At 42.9% G+C, this 16,530-nt stretch overlaps 1 protein-coding gene across 2 annotated transcripts in view; it reads right to left on the bottom strand.

Annotated features, from left to right (window-relative positions):
• LOC136588774 (teneurin-4) overlaps window positions 1–16,530 on the bottom strand; it is a 294,083-nt gene that overhangs the window by 126,109 nt on the left and 151,444 nt on the right. For both annotated transcript variants that reach the window (XM_066588238.1, XM_066588231.1), the window contains 2 exons: window positions 10,332–10,433; window positions 5,729–5,923 (listed from right to left, as the gene is read on the bottom strand). In XM_066588238.1, the coding sequence (XP_066444335.1) occupies window positions 5,729–5,923; window positions 10,332–10,433 (297 nt within the window). The remainder of the gene's footprint in view (window positions 1–5,728; window positions 5,924–10,331; window positions 10,434–16,530) is intronic.

Below are 16,530 nucleotides of genomic sequence, written 5' to 3'. Positions count from 1 at the left end.
GTATTATAGTAGTTATATTCTTGTACATAGGGGGGCAGTATTATAGTAGTTATATTCTTGTACATAGGGGGGCAGTATTATAGTAGTTATATTCTTGTACATAGGAGCAGTATTATAGTAGTTATATTCTTGTACATAGGGAGCAGAATTATAGTAGTTATATTCTTGTACATAGGGGCAGTATTATAGTAGTTATATTCTTGTACATGGGGGGCAGTATTATAGTAGTTATATTCTTGTACATAGGGGGCAGTATTATAGTAGTTATATTCTTGTACATAGGGGGCAGTATTATAGTAGTTATATTCTTGTACATAGGGGGCAGTATTATAGTAGTTATATTCTTGTACATAGGGGGCAGTATTATAGTAGTTATATTCTTGTACATAGGGGGCAGTATTATAGTAGTTATATTCTTGTACATAGGGGGGCAGTATTATAGTAGTTATATTCTTGTACATAGGAGGCAGTATGATAGTAGTTATATTCTTGTACATAGGGGACAGTATTATAGTTGTTATATTCTTGTACATAGGGGGCAGTATTATAGTAGTTATATTCTTGTACATGGGAGGCAGTATTATAGTAGTTATATTCTTGTACATAGGGGGCAGTATTATAGTAGTTATATTCTTGTACATAGGGGGCAGTATTATAGTAGTTATATTCTTGTACATAGAGGGCAGTATTATAGTAGTTATATTCTTGTACATAGGGGGCAGTATTATAGTAGTTATATTCTTGTACATAGGAGGCAGTATTATAGTAGTTATATTCTTGTACATAGGGGGCAGTATTATAGTAGTTATATTCTTGTACATAGGGGGCAGTATTATAGTAGTTATATTCTTGTACATAGGGGGCAGTATTATAGTAGTTATATTCTTGTACATAGGGGGCAGTATTATAGTAGTTATATTCTTGTACATAGGGGGCAGTATTATAGTAGTTATATTCTTGTACATAGGGGGCAGTATTATAGTAGTTATATTCTTGTACATAGGGGGCAGTATTATAGTACTTATATTCTTGTACATAGGAGGCAGTATTATAGTAGTTATATTCTTGTACATAGGGGGCAGTATTATAGTAGTTATATTCTTGTACATAGGGGCAGTATTATAGTAGTTATATTCTTGTACATAGGGGGCAGTATTATAGTAGTTATATTCTTGTACATAGGGACAGTATTATAGTAGTTATATTCTTGTACATAGGGAGCAGTATTATAGTAGTTATATTCTTGTACATAGGGAGCAGAATTATAGTAGTTATATTCTTGTACATAGGGGCAGTATTATAGTAGTTATATTCTTGTACATAGGGGCAGTATTATAGTAGTTATATTCTTGTACATAGGGGGCAGTATTATAGTAGTTATATTCTTGTACATAGGGGGCAGTATTATAGTAGTTATATTCTTGTACATAGGGGGCAGTATTATAGTAGTTATATTCTTGTACATAGGGGGCAGTATTATAGTACTTATATTCTTGTACATAGGAGGCAGTATTATAGTAGTTATATTCTTGTACATAGGGGGCAGTATTATAGTAGTTATATTCTTGTACATAGGGGCAGTATTATAGTAGTTATATTCTTGTACATAGGGGGCAGTATTATAGTAGTTATATTCTTGTACATAGGGACAGTATTATAGTAGTTATATTCTTGTACATAGGGAGCAGTATTATAGTAGTTATATTCTTGTACATAGGGAGCAGAATTATAGTAGTTATATTCTTGTACATAGGGGCAGTATTATAGTAGTTATATTCTTGTACATAGGGGCAGTATTATAGTAGTTATATTCTTGTACATAGGGGGCAGTATTATAGTAGTTATATTCTTGTACATAGGGGGCAGTATTATAGTAGTTATATTCTTGTACATAGGGGGGCAGTATTATAGTAGTTATATTCTTGTACATAGGGGGGCAGTATTATAGTAGTTATATTCTTGTACATAGGAGGCAGTATGATAGTAGTTATATTCTTGTACATAGGGGACAGTATTATAGTTGTTATATTCTTGTACATAGGGGGCAGTATTATAGTAGTTATATTCTTGTACATGGGAGGCAGTATTATAGTAGTTATATTCTTGTACATAGGGGGCAGTATTATAGTAGTTATATTCTTGTACATAGGGGGCAGTATTATAGTAGTTATATTCTTGTACATAGAGGGCAGTATTATAGTAGTTATATTCTTGTACATAGGGGGCAGTATTATAGTAGTTATATTCTTGTACATAGGGGCCAGTATTATAGTAGTTATATTCTTGTACATAGGGGCCAGTATTATAGTAGTTATATTCTTGTACACAGGGGCCAGTATTATAGTAGTTATATTCTTGTACACAGGGGCCAGTATTATAGTAGTTATATTCTTGTACATAGGGGGCAGTATTATAGTAGTTATATTCTTGTACACAGGGGCCAGTATTATAGTAGTTATATTCTTGTACATAGGGACAGTATTATAGTAGTTATATTCTTGTACATAGGGGCCAGTATTATAGTAGTTATATTCTTGTACATAGGGGCCAGTATTATAGTAGTTATATTCTTGTACACAGGGGCCAGTATTATAGTAGTTATATTCTTGTACACAGGGGCCAGTATTATAGTAGTTATATTCTTGTACATAGGGGGCAGTATTATAGTAGTTATATTCTTGTACATAGGGGCCAGTATTATAGTAGTTATATTCTTGTACATAGGGGCCAGTATTATAGTAGTTATATTCTTGTACACAGGGGCCAGTATTATAGTAGTTATATTCTTGTACACAGGGGCCAGTATTATAGTAGTTATATTCTTGTACATAGGGAGCAGTATTATAGTAGTTATATTCTTGTACATAGGGGGCAGTATTATAGTAGTTATATTCTTGTACATAGAGGGCAGTATTATAGTAGTTATATTCTTGTACATAGGGGGCAGTATTATAGTAGTTATATTCTTGTACATAGGAGCAGTATTATAGTAGTTATATTCTTGTACATAGGGGGCAGTATTATAGTAGTTATATTCTTGTATATAGGGGGCTGTATTATAGTAGTTATATTCTTGTACATAGGAGGCAGTATTATAGTAGTTATATTCTTGTACATAGGGGGCAGTATTATAGTAGTTATATTCTTGTACATAGGGGGCAATATTATAGTAGTTATAATATAACATTTGTGAGACAGATGAAGTGCGCACAGCAGTGTCACTCTTGGTAGCTTAAACAATGCATACATGTCAGCAGGGGGCAACAATGTATAAATGTTCATATAATATGAATCCCAGCTTCTATTAGCAAAGGCAACAGTAGAGCTGTGAACTTTCAGGAACATTTTACCAAATGTTCATGTTAACACAATCCAAATCCTTTTAATCCGTATAATGAATCTAATTTCTTGCAGCAGAATTGCATTCTTAAAGGCACACGTCACCTAATAGTACCCATCAGGAGAAGCAGGAGAAATATCAACTCCAGCTGTGAGGGCCTTAGACTTGTAAGCAAGCTTAGCTAATGAGATCCGATATATCCTGTGTTCTTCAGCCAGCTATGAACTGGACTATATGACAAAGCTTAAATAATTTATGTCAAGAACTCCTCTATAACAGCGCAATTGCAGCGGAGCGGGTTTCACTAGAAAGATGGTTTTGTGTCAATGAGGATTGTGAATCCAGGACTGGGATCTAATAGAGGGGAGTGTGAGAACTAAGACGACTCTTTGCTGCCGTCATCCTCCCCATCCCACCTCCGCAGGAAGCTTCTTGTATTGCGTTATTAAGCTTCCATAGTGTAATCTTTACAAATGAGCAGATATTGGTGGTCTCAGAGCCCCTATAAGCATTGTGCTGGCACAATGACGTCAATGATGCCCCCTGCTTCCTGCACAGTGGACCAGGTTCTGCTTGCAGCGGTGGCCTTACCATGAAGGGACCTGAGCTTGCCGCATCATGCAGCAGTCAGCAGGTCCTCAGGTTTCCAACTAACTGTGTAAAAAGTATTTGCCAGCTACTAGCCGGCTTGGCAGCATGCATTGCACTCTCTCTGTCCGCAGCTCCGGTCACCGAGCCGCTCCGCAGTATTCAGTCTGTGATACTGACCTCTCCCCCCAGCATCTGCGTTCCTGTAGGCAGATGTTGTCCAATATGCAGCGCAGACTCCAGGCAAGTGAGAGGTCAGGGGTAACAGACTGATTACAGTGCGGTGACCACCAGACCAGAGCTGTAGGTAGAATGCAATGCTTGTGCGATTTGCTGCCTGTCTGAAGGTCCACTACAGGGGTCACTTACTACTGGGGCACTATGGTAGTGGTGGTGGTGTCACTTTTACTACAAGCACCACTTATCGGGTCACTATTACTAGTGGGGCCACTACTAGGGGCACTATCTTTAGTGGGTCCACTACTACTACTGGCAACCCTTATCGGGTCACTATCAATAGTGGGGCCACTACAAGAGGCACTATTACTACTGGTGCTCCTACCTGGGCTACTATTACTAGTGGGGGAACTATTACTACTGGTGCTCCTATCCATGTCACTATTACTAGTGGGTGCACTACTAGGGGCAGTATTACTACTTGCTCCTTTAATTGGGGCACTATTACTAGTGAGGGCACTACTCGGGGTAACTTACTACTAGTGCTCCTAACTGGGTCACTATTATTATTGGGGTCACTACTAGGGGCACTATTACTACTTGCTCTTTATTGGTTAACTATTACTAGTGGGGGCACTACCAGGGGCACTATTACTACTTGCTCTTTATTGGTTAACTATTACTAGTGGGGGCACTACCAGGGGCACTATTACTTCTGCTGCTCTTAACCAGGTCACTGTTACTAGTGGGGCTGCTACTAGGGGCATTATTACTGCTCCCCTAACCGGGTCACTGTTACTAGTGGGGTCACTACTAGGGGCACTATTACTACTTGCTTCCCTAACCAGGTCACTATTACTAGTGGGGTCACTACTAGGGGCACTATTACTACTTGCTTCCTTAACCAGGTAACTATTACTAGTGGGGTCACTACTAAGGGCACTATTACTACTTGCTTCCTTAACCAGGCAACTATTACTAGTGGGGTCACTACTAGGGGCACTATTACTACTGGTGCTCCTGCCCAGGCCACTATTACTAGTGGGGTCACTACTAAGGGCACTATTACTACTTGCTTCCTTAACCAGGTAACTATTACTAGTGGGGGCACTACTAAGGGCACTATTACTCCTGGTGCTCCTAACCTGGTCACTTATTAGTGGGGCCGCTACTAGGGGTATTATTACTCTCTTACTTCAGACAAGTCTCGATGCTTCAGATACATGTTGGGTATCTTGTGTATTGGTCCTTTCAATTCCTGCAAAAGTTTTATTTTTTGCTGGGGGGACAACATTTCACACGTCGCCTCAGGCACCCGTGTCTGCACAGGTTTTTACATCTCCCAGAACAAGATCCAAGAATATAATTGTTATAAATTGATTTTCCATCTTGGGACGTTTTGCCGGTTTTGGAACCAGACCAGAAATGAGCTGCGCCCCCTCCCCTCCCCCACTGTCTTGTATTCTTATCTATCCTTCTTAAGTCTATTCTAACTTTGCCAAGGGCAAAAATTCAAACCATCTTATTGTTTTTTTTTATTATTCATAGCAAGTGGAATCATGTATAAAAATGAATGAAAATGAGAACGGCGCTGTTGGCGATAATAGATTTCTATTTTTTTACCTTCTTCACAGTTCTCTCCCTTGTAGCCTGGATTGCAGATGCAGGTTCCAATAATGCAGGTACCGTGGTGGCTGCAGGTTACGTCAATGCACTGGTTGGTGGGGACATCGCATTCGGCACCTTTCCAGCCGCTGTGGCAGAGACATCTTCCCTTCATGTACTGCCCATTACCGCTGCACAAGACGGGGCAGGATGCTGAGGGGCAAAGAAGAAAAAAGAATGAGGGTGCATTTACACGGGCGATTGTAATGCGCGAGTCTTGTGCATTGAAAGAGAAACATTGCAGTTGTATAGAGGAATCGCAGCCTGATATTGCACCGGCTTGTGTAAATGAACTCTTACAACAATTTTCCCCAGAAGCTGCAATAAGAGAAATGTATTAAGACACTTCCACAACCCTCCAGCTTCTCTACGCGTCTCTTCGGTTTCTTCCCTCCAATCCAACGATTCCAAATCTCAATTTTGGTTGCCCAAGATGGCTGCTGCAAGTTTTGAAATACATGTGATCAGTATTGGCGAGTGACCAGGTATAGTGCACTGGTAATCTAACACTACCAATGCACTTTGGGGAATTAGGTAGTCTGAAGCTTGCGTAAGCCATCTTGGATGGCCAAAAACAGTACCCTGGAACCCACAGATTGGAGGGCTGGAAGTGAAGAACAACTAAAGGTAATCCACCACCTCGCCCACCGATCCTGGGACAGAACTTTGTTTAGAAATCCAAGCGTCACTTTAATACATTTGATGAATCTCACTCCAGCAGGACTTTTTATATGCCAAGACCAGCATATGAAACTCAACTGTCTGTTTCCAGGGTACACTGCGGCCCCCTGTCCACGGACGAGGCGGAATATCGCTAGTGATATTCTGCTGCGGGGAAGCAGGGGGGAGAAATGACAGGTCTCCGCGATGAGCCTACGGATAGGCTCAACACGGAAAATTGCAGCATGCCGCGATTTGAATTCCATGAGCGGAGAATCACTAGGATTCTCTGTTCGTTGATCTCAGGCTGCGCTTTCCATACTTAAAGGGGTTGTCCCGCGGCAGCAAGTGGGTCTATAGACTTCTGTATGGCCATAATAATGCACTTTGTAATATACATTGTGCATTAATTATGAGCCATACAGAAGTTATAAAAAGTTTTTTACTTACCTGCTCCGTTGTTAGCGTCCTCGTTTCCATGGAGCCGACTAATTTTCGCCCTCCGATGGCCAAATTAGCCGCGCTTGCGCAGTCCGGGTCTTCTGCAGTCCTCTATGGGGCTCCGTGTAGCTCCGCCCCGTCACGTGCCGATTCCAGCCAATCAGGAGGCTGGAATCGGCAATGGACCGCACAGAAGAGCTGCGGTCCACGGAGCAAGAGGATACCGGCGGCCATCTTCACCGGTAAGTATTGAAGTCACCGGAGCGCGGGGATTAAGGTAAGCGCTCCGGTAAGCTTCCTTTAGGTCCCTGCATCGGGGTTGTCTCGCGCCGAACGGGGGGGGGGGGTTGAAAAAAAAAAAAACCCGTTTCGGCGCGGGACAACCCCTTTAAGTCTATGGAAAGTGTTCACTGCATTATCCGCGGCCGGATTATCACTGTGGATAACACAATATCATATCGCTTGTGGAAAGGAGCCTACCTCTTTCATTATCCTATTTGTACTCTTTGACCTCCAGAAAAGGAGGGGCCCCATACTAATATTTAGAGAAAAATAAGGCCCTTTCCAAAAGCTGCCTGACACCACTGCATTCCTTAAAGTGGTTGTCAAAACTTAGCTGCCCAAATGTATATTTCCCAAATGTCCAAGAAGGTTCGCAAATATTGCGAAATTAGATCCTCAAAGCACAATCGTTAACAATCCCTCAAAGAAGGAAGAATGGGAAGCAGTTAAAGATACCAGGATGGATGAACACAGGACTTACATTATGTTTATCAAATGGAAAGAGGGGAAATATCTAAAAAAAGAATATAATGCGGCCTGCAGAAACTGTAGGGCAAGTGTTAGAAAAGCTAAAGCTAATAATGAATTGAGGCTTGCAACAGAGGCCAAAAGCAATAAAAAAGGATTTTGGGGATATGTCAAAAGCAAAAAAAAAGTCAAAGATGCTATTGGATGCTTACGAGATGAAAATGGTGAATTGGTTAAGAATGATGTTGAGAAGGACGAACTTTTAAATTTCTATTTTGTATCTGTTTTCTCTCAGAAAGTAGATGGAAGATCAGCTGATCTTCCCTGTGTTATTGGGGTAATAAAATAATGCAGGGTATCTGTAAGAAGAGATGGTGAGGGAACACACAGCTATCTTAAATAAATTAAGTCTCAAAGTCCAGATTAATTACATCCTAGGATACAAAAGGAAGCAGCAAAGGCAATTGCTGAATCACTTAACTCACTTACAGCCTTAATCTTTGAAGATTCCTGGAGAACAGGAAAAGTCCTAGAAGATGAGGAAAAGGGCAAATATTATCCCTATCTTCAAAAAAGGGAAGGTGGTGGATCCAGGAAACTACAGGCCTGTGAGCCTGACTTCTATACTGGGAAAGATCTTTGAATAAATTATTAAATAGCATGTATGCAAGTACTTGGATGAAAATGGAGTAATTAACAGAGCCAGCATGGGTTTGTAACAAACAAGTCATGGCAGACTAATCTAATTTCCTTGTATGACAGAATCACCGACTGGGTTGATCAGGGAAATGTGGTGGATATAGTATACCTTGACTTTAGTAAAGCATTTGACAAAGTATCTCATACCATACTTATTGAAAAAAATGACCAAATATGGCATTGACAGGGCAACTGTTAGGTGGATTCACAACTGGCTGAGTGATCGTACGCAAAAAGTGGTCATAAATGGCTGCACATCCAAGTGAAAGAATGTATCAAGTGGGGTACCACAAGGCTCTGTCCTGGACCCAGTATTGGTCTACATTTTTATAAATGATCTGGAGGAGGGAATTGATGGGAAACTGATCAAATTTGCCGACGACACAAAGCTAGGAGGGATAGCTAACATTAGGGAAGAGAGGGAGAGGATTCAAAAAGATCTAGAAAAGCTTGAACAGTGGGCGGCGACTAACAGAATGGTATTTAACAAGGAGAAACAAAGTGATGCAGCAGCCAAACAGACAAACACAATTCTGGGATGTACTAAGAGAAGCATATAGTCTAAATCACGTGAGGTCATTATCCCCCTCTACTCATGCTTAGTCAGACCTCATCTGGAATACTGGGTCCAGTTCTGGGCAGCCCACTTTAAAAAAGACATAGACAAACTGGAGCGAGTTCAGAGAAGAGTTACCAAGATGGTGAGCGGTCCGCAAATCATGTCCTATGGGGAGCGGTTAAAGGATATGGGAATGTTTAGTTTGAAGAAGAGAAGGCTGAGAGGAGACTTAATAGCTGTCTACAAATATCTGAAGGGCTGTCACAGTGCAGAGGGATCAGCCCTATTCTCATCTGTACAAGGAAAGACTAGAAGCAATGGGATGAAACTGAAAGGGAGGAGACACAGATTAGATATTAGACAGCGAGGGGGATCAATGAGTGGAACAGGTTACCACAGGAGGTGGGGAGTTCTCCTTCAATGGAAGTGTTCAGACAAAGGCTGGACAAACATCTGTCTGGGATCATTTAGTGAATCCTGCATTGAGCAGGGGGTTGGACCCGATAACCCTGGAGGTTCCTTCCAACTCTACCATTCTATGATTCTATGATCTAAATGCAATACATTTACCGTGGCGTTCAGGCATCGCTGCATTTGACAGGTGACATCACCGAGTCTTCTGGTCTGGTTAGGTTCCAAAAACCTGCAATGTGGACTTCTAATGTCGAAGCTTCCGGTAGGTTTATGAGACATCGCCGATGATGCCCCTGTCAGGCCTGCTACTAGCCACCAGTACTATACCTTCCAAGTTTTGTTTCTTTTTCCGTTGTTCTGATGGATTGTCCCATTAAACTGATCTGAAGAGGTTTTGTATGTCTTCTTGGATGAACAGGAAATGGAGCCCAATATTATTCCACCAATGGGCATTTCCAATGTTAGGAGGTATGTTGCATCACTTTCATAGTTTATTTTCCCCTTCATTGATTGCTGGCATTGCAGCCCTAACAGAGTCCACATCCCTCTTCAGGTTCTCACCAGTTAATAAGGGGGTTGTGCCAAATTATAAAGTAATCTAGCCACAGGATAAGTGATAACTTTATGTTCAAGGTGGGTCTTACTGCTGGAACCTCCCCTATTCCCAAGAATCGGGTTTCTGAAGGTCCCTGCACAAAGAGAGCAGCGATTGCACAGATGCGTGTTTCCTCCATCCACATCAAGGACACTGCCATAAATAGCCGAATGGCTTGAATTCAGTAATCTTCAGTGCTGTCACTGAGGTGAATGGAGTGGTGGAACACCTGCACGGTCCCCATTCAAGTTCCAGTGGTCAGACCCTCATGGATCATAAAGTTATTCCTTATTCACATGGGAGATAACTTTTTAACTTGGCACAATCCTTTTAAAGTAGGGATGAGACCAACCTAAAAATGAGCTCCCTTTCTCCAAGGCCCATCGGGATGGTACGTACGCCTCTAGTTTTCACCTTAAGAAGAAGACGACATTTTTTCTCACCTCTTCCACAGTCTGGTCCAAGAAATCCCAGGAAGCAGTGGCAGTTTCCGGCGACACATTCTCCATTCCCATAGCAGTTACTGGGACAGTCATCCACCGACTCTACAATGGAAGAGAATAAATACCATATTACTGTACAGCACAAGAGTAACATATGAATACATGAGGATTAGCAGTACAACAGCATGAAAAACTCAAAGGAACTTGTTAAGATCCCCATCACTGTATTATTTTAGGAACTCACTAACATTTGCAGTAAAATTGCAGACTCATTTATATAGGGGCTAGCCATGGGGGAAGATGCTCTGTGGCCCATGGAGTGGAGTGTGAAGGCCTAAGCATAGGTTGCCCGCAACTCCCCTCCCTATGAATATGTGCACATCCATCTTATATGAGGACCGAGTGTCAAGTCATCCTTCGTTCCTAGAATACATGTAAAAGGTGAAGGCACATCTGTCCTGGCAGAAGGTATCAGTCATAGATGGTCGATTTTGAACAGACTCTTCAGTGCCAAGACATGAAAAGAAGTAGCTGTTGATGGGCTGTTCACATGCATGCCAAAAAAGCATGAAGCTAGCATTGTGTTAGCTAGCACTGAATGGGTGCCATGCCAGCCCCTAATGTAGTGGCACTGCTACCTCCTAGGACAGAGGTGCCATGCTCCCTCCTAATGTAGTGACATGGTTACCCCCTATGTAAGGCGCGCAGCACCAACCCTAATACAGTGGTACTCCATTACCCTCTAGGACAGGAATGCTACGTTACCCCCTAGTACAGGGGCGCCGTGCCACCCCTAATGTAGTGGCACTCTGTTACCCCCTACGACCGGCGTTTTGTGCCATCCCCCAATCTTAAGGCCCTTTTCCACAGCCTCATTATGAGGAAACAAAAAATCTTGCTGGTCAGGTGTACATCTCCCCATTTTAAAGAAAAGATGTAGAGCCGGCTCGATAGGGACAAACAATTGAAGCGAAACGTGAATAAGCGCCGATCGACATGCTTTGTTAATCGCTGTTTGTTACATCAGGCCAGGAATCGTCCCATAGAACCCATAGGCTCACCACCTTAGACTCCATTATAGGAGAACACACTGTACTAGGCACAGTCATAGGCACAGACATGGGCATCTATACCCTGCTGTAGCCACCTTCATTAGAGACAATATATTAGGCACCATTATGGCACAACACTTACCTGGGCCCAACAGGTAACTTCATGATCTAATGATGCCATGTATGTAATTAAAGGGATTTCTACACAATCTAACTATACTGTCCTCATTTGTATCAGGATATGTCGCAGCACTGAACCTTCCACGTCCCTTTAGTCATTTCAGAACATTAAGGTGAGCCTAAAGTTTCGTTCTCCTCTAAATTTTGCTCCATTCACAAAAAAAAAATGCCCCCCTCGTTCACATGTAGGCAAGAGGTCCACTCTGCGAAGGAAACATTTCCTTAGTGTAATACGACGCGGCGGCTTCATTATCCGAATTGTGTTAGAACTAGAGAGCGATTCCCGGGAAGAGTGGAAAAAAAAAACGCCAAAAACATTCTGCAGCCTATCATTTTAGAGACCATCGCTGCTAAATAGATGTCAGGCGTAGTTGTCAGCAAAGTAACAAAAAGTAAAAGGCAGGAACTCGTGTTTTCCATTAAAGCACTTCAAAAAGGCTAGAAGGTTACAGCACCTATTAATTTATTGATCCATCTGGCATTTTCCAGTCTGTCCGTGTGATTGTGATCATTGGGTAAGCTGACCACGCTGACCCCGGCATAATATCCATCCATGATATCCCTCTCCGCTCTGCTGACACACATGTAATGAATGCCTAAAGTGTTGTTGGAGCTGTCACTGCTCCCTCTGATGGTCTGCGGATTGTAAAAAAAAAATGCTGCGAAATTTATATCAGGTCGCGATAAAAAGGGTTTTTTGCTTTAAAATGAAATCGAGTTCTGAGCCGTCAGCAGCAAAAATAGTCAATATGGTGGAAGATTTTTGCTTAAGGCTGGAAATACATGGGCACTTTTTGTAATGTGAAGTTGTAAGCCGACTGAGGTCTCACCAGCTGGGCCAGGGGGTTCTGATCCATCAGCCCAGGGTTGGAGGTGGTACAACGTTAAACCAAATCATAGCGGTCATAGCTGCTGTCTTGTCGGGTCTGCTGAAATGGCGCAGGAGACAAAAAAATGCTACACGTTGCTCAACACCGGGCCGCTTTAATCATAAGGCAAATGGTTCATCTGCACTTCATCCTCTGGCAGTGGCACCAGTTTCAGCTATATGTGTGCCCTCAGGATGCGGGTACAGTTGAAAACTATTAAAGTGTATTGAAAAAAAAAACTATAAAGCTAGACACGACCTATTGCGCCTCTCTGCTACCCCGATCTCCACTCACTTCTGGGTCCAGAGGTCATGTGCCTGTTGAAGCACGTGACCATTGCAGCCAATCACCGTTCTCTGTACTCACTAGAGTCGGCGATTGGCCACAGTGATCAAGTGCTTAGCTGGGCATGTGACTACTAGGCCTTGAGGTGAGTGGAGATCATGGGAAAGCCTGCATTCTGCTGAGTCCGAGTTAGGGGAGTATGAGTATTTGCTTTTTTTTCTACTACTACTACAAAAAAATTGGGGATAGGGATGGGAGAGGCGACAGTGAAAGGAGGACCCACTTTAATATCAGAGCACTGGGCCCACTTGGGTATTAGAACGGCCCTGCCCAAACAGTTGTTGCTGTCCTTTTACTGAAGATAAACTTGGAGATAGCGGTATACAAAACGTGACAGTCTGGCGGAAACAGCAGATTGGGTTACAGCCTTGCGACTGGCTCAGTTTGGTTCACTGGTCCTGCATTTTCCCCTAGCAGCCTCTATTCCCTGACCATATAGTCTTCTGGCGGACTTGGGTGCACTTAGGCAATGGCTCATGCAGGCTTCATCTACTCTCGCTCTCCTACTGCTCAGCACACGTTAAGCTTCCTCCCGTGACGTGCGCACACCGTGCTCGTTCGGCACTACGACATCAACCACAACTCTGAGCGGGAACCCGACTCTAGCCATTACTATGTGTACCACGCCTCTTATGCTCACAGTCACTCCTACCCGGTATGCCCCTTCTCGGCATCACAAATCTGCTAGATCACACTTCATTAAAGTAATAATACCATAAATTACTTTAGCAAAAGATTCTAAATCCATTTTCAACAATATTAAACAACCTTAATGACTGAGGGGAACAGACACCAAGTTGACCTACCTGTATAAACCCTTATGCTCTTGACCTGGTTGACCCTCCCACACAGGTCATTACACCTTTACCATTTCAACTATTGAGTAACAGCACTCTCCCAGCAGTTCACAGGGGTGCACTTAATTCTGGGCAACTCTCAGTATTCCCCTGGACTGCTGACCGTTACAACTGGAAAAATTCACACTACAAAGATTTTCCATGTAGCCCTAACCTAGAAGGCAGCGATCCTGCAAGAAAACCAATGGAGCCCAAAATGATAGAAAGTTATTGCAACCTAAGACATTAGGTCTTGCCTCTTGGTCATGGCCCCTTTCCATATCACTGGGCAATTTGCCACTCAAAGGAACTCTACGCAGGTTTTCAACCCTCATTATAAAAGAATATCAAGCCAACCTAAGCAGAAATCCCATACCCAAGGGCTTCAAAACAGCCCCGTGAGCTTGCATTATGGTACCTACACTTTTAGTCAATGAACCATTCCAAAAACTCTTTGATTTAATGGGTATTCCCACGATGGCATCTTCAGATAGGTTGACCAGAAGGTCCCATTGGTGGCAATCGGTTAGGGCTGTGATTGGTAGTCCCTCTCACCACCCCTGAGTTGCATCTGACAGTGTCCACAGCCCCTTTGGTGTGACCGATGTCGCACTGTCTCTCCAGCAATCTGTGACTCCCGCAGGGTGTACATGTGGTCACCCTACCTTTTAAGGGGCCAGCATGTGCACCTAGCTTTCCTGACCACAACCAATTCTGGTGGTTCCTGGGTTATTTAAGGCACCCTCCCTACTGAATGGTGCCAGAGGGATAGTTTTTACAAAGATGTTATATTTCTTGATTGACTCCCGATTTTATCTTTATATGTATACCCAGCTCTCCCAGATTCTTCCTGTCTTGACCTTGGGCTGTTCTGTGTCTACAATTTACCCGTTTTCATCTTGCCGTGACCCTGCACCAATCTCTTAGTTTTGCATGAACTGCACCCAGTCCTGACCTCGGCTGATGTACGGACTAGGTCTCTGTCTGTATTTCTCATGCTATGCTATGTTGCCTCTGACTTATTTGTGTCAGCAACCTCTGTACCAAAGTTTACTCCTGGAATGAAGAACTAGGAGTCCCTAAAGCGAAGAACAGAGCCCTCAAAAGGGAGTTAAAGCGTACAAAACAGGGGTCCACGAGGTGCAGCCCTCAGTTGTAGCCCAAAGTTAAATCTGTCACTGACATGGCATGTCCACCTACCTGTTGTATGTTAGAATCCCAAATGTTATGAACACAAAGATAACTTGGTTTATTGGTTTATAGTAGATTGATTGACATGAAGATGGGATAATAAGTAGCACTTATCCTAAAGAAGATAATTACAGGCCATTTTAGAGGCACAACAAATGCTACATCTAATGTACATAATGCCAAAGCTTATGGGATGTACCAAAGATCCTCCAGAAGAAGGAACTCTTCTTTGTAGAGGAAGGGGAGTCCCGAGTAGAAGTTGTTACCTAATAGCTTATCTGTAAATAGGTTTCCAACCACGTAAGATGAGCGGCAGTCAGGATACATTTACAGGTGAGGGAGCTTCAGCAGAAGGACCAAGGAGGAGAAAGCAGACACGGCTCCCTCGGCTTTCACCACTTCTGATCCTTATCTGCCCCGATTCCCCATATCCTCATGTTTGAGTTAACGCGAAGCAGAGCTGAACACCGCAGATGGTAAATATTATCAGTGAAACCCAAGCCTTCAATCTGGCTCTTTGAGAACTACAAGACGCCTTTCCCTTTAAAGTGGTTCATGATGGACAACCGAGACGTGTTCTGATGGAAGACAGAGGAAAAACAAGGCACTAAAAACACAGATCAATCCCCCTATTAGGGCATTTACTACAAATCCGAAAATGTGGAGGTAATATTTAACATACGTGTTTCAAATGAAGGGAATCAATGGTTACTGGGTTTGGTTAAAGAAACAAGATTCTATAATGGAAGTCGTTTTAAGAGGAGCAGCTGATATCTTTCACACTTATAGACGCGAGGCTGGGGGACGAGCATACCGATTCTCCTTGTGGAGAGTGGCGTTGGGAGACTTATAGGCCATGCAGTGCGCTCCTGGGAAATTTGGTATGCAAATAAGCTCTCCTTCCAGGAAGAAGGAAAACTGTACCTCTACCGCCATTTACTGGAAGGGGACTACTATATAAATAGGCAACATGCAACCGTTTAACAGGCCTTGTGAAAAGGACTAAAGCTCATGGCCACGGGCGGGTTTTTACCGCATATTACGTGTGCATGCAGTGAATGGAGGCAATGAAAGTCAATGGACTTTCACTAGTCTATGCACACCATCATGCTCAGTTTCTCTGCGTAGGATACGCTACACGTACGCAATAAATTGTGTATGGGCAGCAGTTCGATAAGCTTTCCCACTCTGTTCATAGCGGGAATTTAAAAAAAAAAAAATCACACTGTGCATGTCCGTGACGTTACATTCCCGGGCATGCGCAGTGCCATACTCAGCCCATACGCAGTTTTTGTTGGGTCTTTGCCGGCAGAGCGTATGGGTTGTATATATGTAATTTTATGCATGAGCCCTAAGGATGTAAGCTAAAACAGAATCTTCTCCATACGAAAAAGGAAAACACCCATTTGCAAGCGGGTGACCGTTTTGGGCTCCTACCCTCATCAATGCAGAGCATGGTATGAGTTGGCTAGGTACGAGTGAGGTCTACTGACATGAGTCTGGGCAGGAGCATAGCTACAGGGGTCACACGTGACCAGACACCTAATCTGGGTGTTGGGGCAAAAAGGCCTCCCTCACCACTAAGGGCTACAGTTGCCTGGGCCCCTGAATCCTTGTGGCAGTGTAGTACTCGGCTGTCTTTTCTGCTCAGAGTCTCTGAAGAGCCGGAGACAAGAAGAGGTGTTGAGATATGCTGAATACGCAGGTCAGCAGAGGTACTGCAGTG

Source organism: Eleutherodactylus coqui, chromosome 1, assembly GCF_035609145.1.
Source record: "Eleutherodactylus coqui strain aEleCoq1 chromosome 1, aEleCoq1.hap1, whole genome shotgun sequence".
Taxonomy (NCBI): domain Eukaryota; kingdom Metazoa; phylum Chordata; class Amphibia; order Anura; family Eleutherodactylidae; genus Eleutherodactylus; species Eleutherodactylus coqui.
The sequence above is the reverse complement of the archived record's forward strand: the minus strand, read 5'-3'. Positions and strand labels throughout refer to the sequence as shown.